Source organism: Trichechus manatus, unplaced genomic scaffold, assembly GCF_000243295.1.
Source record: "Trichechus manatus latirostris isolate Lorelei unplaced genomic scaffold, TriManLat1.0 scaffold00357, whole genome shotgun sequence".
Classification (NCBI taxonomy): Eukaryota; Metazoa; Chordata; class Mammalia; order Sirenia; family Trichechidae; genus Trichechus; species Trichechus manatus.
Window position 1 is genome coordinate 540,709 of NW_004444293.1, and position 2,002 is coordinate 542,710.

Genomic DNA, 2,002 nt, shown 5'->3' on the forward strand with positions numbered 1-2,002 from the left:
AAGCTTAAGGTGTCAGAAGAAGCCCTTACCCAACTTCTGCTTTTAATTGAATATGCCATTTTCCGACAGGTAGACAATCAACAAGCAGCTGAAGTTCTTTGTCTCCAGTTTGCTTGTAAAAAATGCTAATGCTGACTCTCGGGCTGTTTTAGCTCTCTTAAAGGCACAGTGTCCCCGCTGTGGTAAAGGCTTTCATTGGGCTAATATATTCTGGGTTTCTCTATGCTACAGCCCTTTCTGGAGAACATTCTACTCATGCCTGTCATCATTTCACCCAAGCCATTGCAACTATGGGATGTCCCCAAGCCCTTAAAACTGATAATGGGCCTGCATATACTTCTGCTAAATTTCAACAATTTTGTGCCACTTGGAATATTCTTCATACCACTGTCATTCCTTATAACCCTCAAGGGCAAGCCATAATTGAACGTGCCCATCATACTCTCAAACAGCTCTTATATAAACAAAGGGGGGGAGATGATGGGTCTACAGTATGTGACCAAAATGAAAGACTTGCCAAAGCTCTCTTTATTTTTAACTTTTTATCGGTTGCTAAAGATGGTCGTACTGCTGCAGAATGACATTTTATCCCCTCTGACACCCGACCTCGCCCACAGGTCCTCTATAAAGATCCTAGAAATTCCTCTGTCTGGAAAGGACCTGTAGAATTACTAACCTGGGGGCGAGGGTATGCAGCTGTTTTGTCTCCCACAGGTCCACTTTGGATTCCCACCCAATTAGTAAAACCATATCATGACCCAGCGACAGCCACCACCCTTCCAATGGGAACCACCGCCATTCTCACACTGGAGTCTGCCCTGTCTTTCTCGGCGGGCGGCAGTGCGAGCGGGCACTCTACTCCCCTCGCGGCTTCCCGGACTCGCCGGCCTGGTTGCCTGGGGTGTCGCCGCCCGGGACAGCCCTGCCTGGAGGCTCTGGGCAGGCGAGAGTGGGCTCTGTGCTCCGGCCGTGACTAGGGGTCCCGGACACGTCCTGCGCTGCGGCTCCCCCGCATGCCGGCACACTCTGCTCTGTGCCTCCGCCCCTTCCCTTCTCTGAACCGCCACCACCACCCCTTCGGTGGCCGCCATCCGACCCAACTCCAGAGCTACAACTGACACCAGCGCCCCTTCCCCCGGGGATGAACACTGTAGGGCCATCATCCGACTCGAAATCACCCCTTCCCCGAGGGATGAACACTGAACAACGGAGATCTTCGAGACTGGTAACATGGGGAGGTCTGAAAGCCCTCTCCTCCAAAGCTGAACATATCCTCTCAACTACAGGTGCCCCACTTACACCTGAAAACCTGTTTCTAGCTATGGTTTCCCTCGTGACAATCTATTCTCAATAGTCATCCTATATTATCTTGTTAATCAGTAATTTGTTAGTAAGTTCCCAATGAAAATTTTTATGTGTAAATTCCTCTATATTTTCTGCTTCTTCTATATTAGATGCTTCTGTATAGATAGATTTCTAAGTTAGAATATTCCTTTCCAATTGATAGTGAATTTGTGTAAATCAGTGTTTGTTTGATTGTTAAATCTGTTATGATGTATAAATTACCCTTCCTAGTAATTCCCTTCCAAGTAATGGCAAAGCTGTGTAAATCATTGCTTGTTTGATTGTTAATGAATCTTTGAGCCTTTATAAATCTTTAAGCCTTCAAGAATAATAATTTCAGTGAGTGTTAAAAGTTAGTGTTTATCTGACAAAATGAGAGTCAGAGGAAACCCATGGGTCCAACAATCAGGATATTACTAGTGCAGGGGATTATGTTATCCTCATAAGATCATCCTCTATTGTCTTACACACCTGAAAGGCATATTGAGTCCCCTGCTCCAACTTTGCATCTGATAAGAGCAATGCCCTTGCTTAGTAACCTGGTGAAGAACCAGATGGTATCCGGTGGAAAACCAGCACCATGAGTTTAAAGAGCCTGCAATGGCTGTCATCTAAGAGCACTAAGCCCAGGCATTAAGTAATAACCTGGTGAAGAACC

The 2,002-nt window shown here is 46.3% G+C and overlaps 1 protein-coding gene across 1 annotated transcript in view; it reads right to left on the reverse strand.

Annotated features, from left to right (window-relative positions):
• LOC101342981 (cadherin-18-like) overlaps positions 1 to 2,002 on the reverse strand; it is a 179,365-nt gene that overhangs the window by 24,898 nt on the left and 152,465 nt on the right. Inside the window, exon 6 of the mRNA XM_004390939.3 lies at positions 806 to 1,199. Within this exon, the coding sequence (XP_004390996.3) occupies positions 806 to 1,199 (394 nt within the window). The remainder of the gene's footprint in view (positions 1 to 805; positions 1,200 to 2,002) is intronic.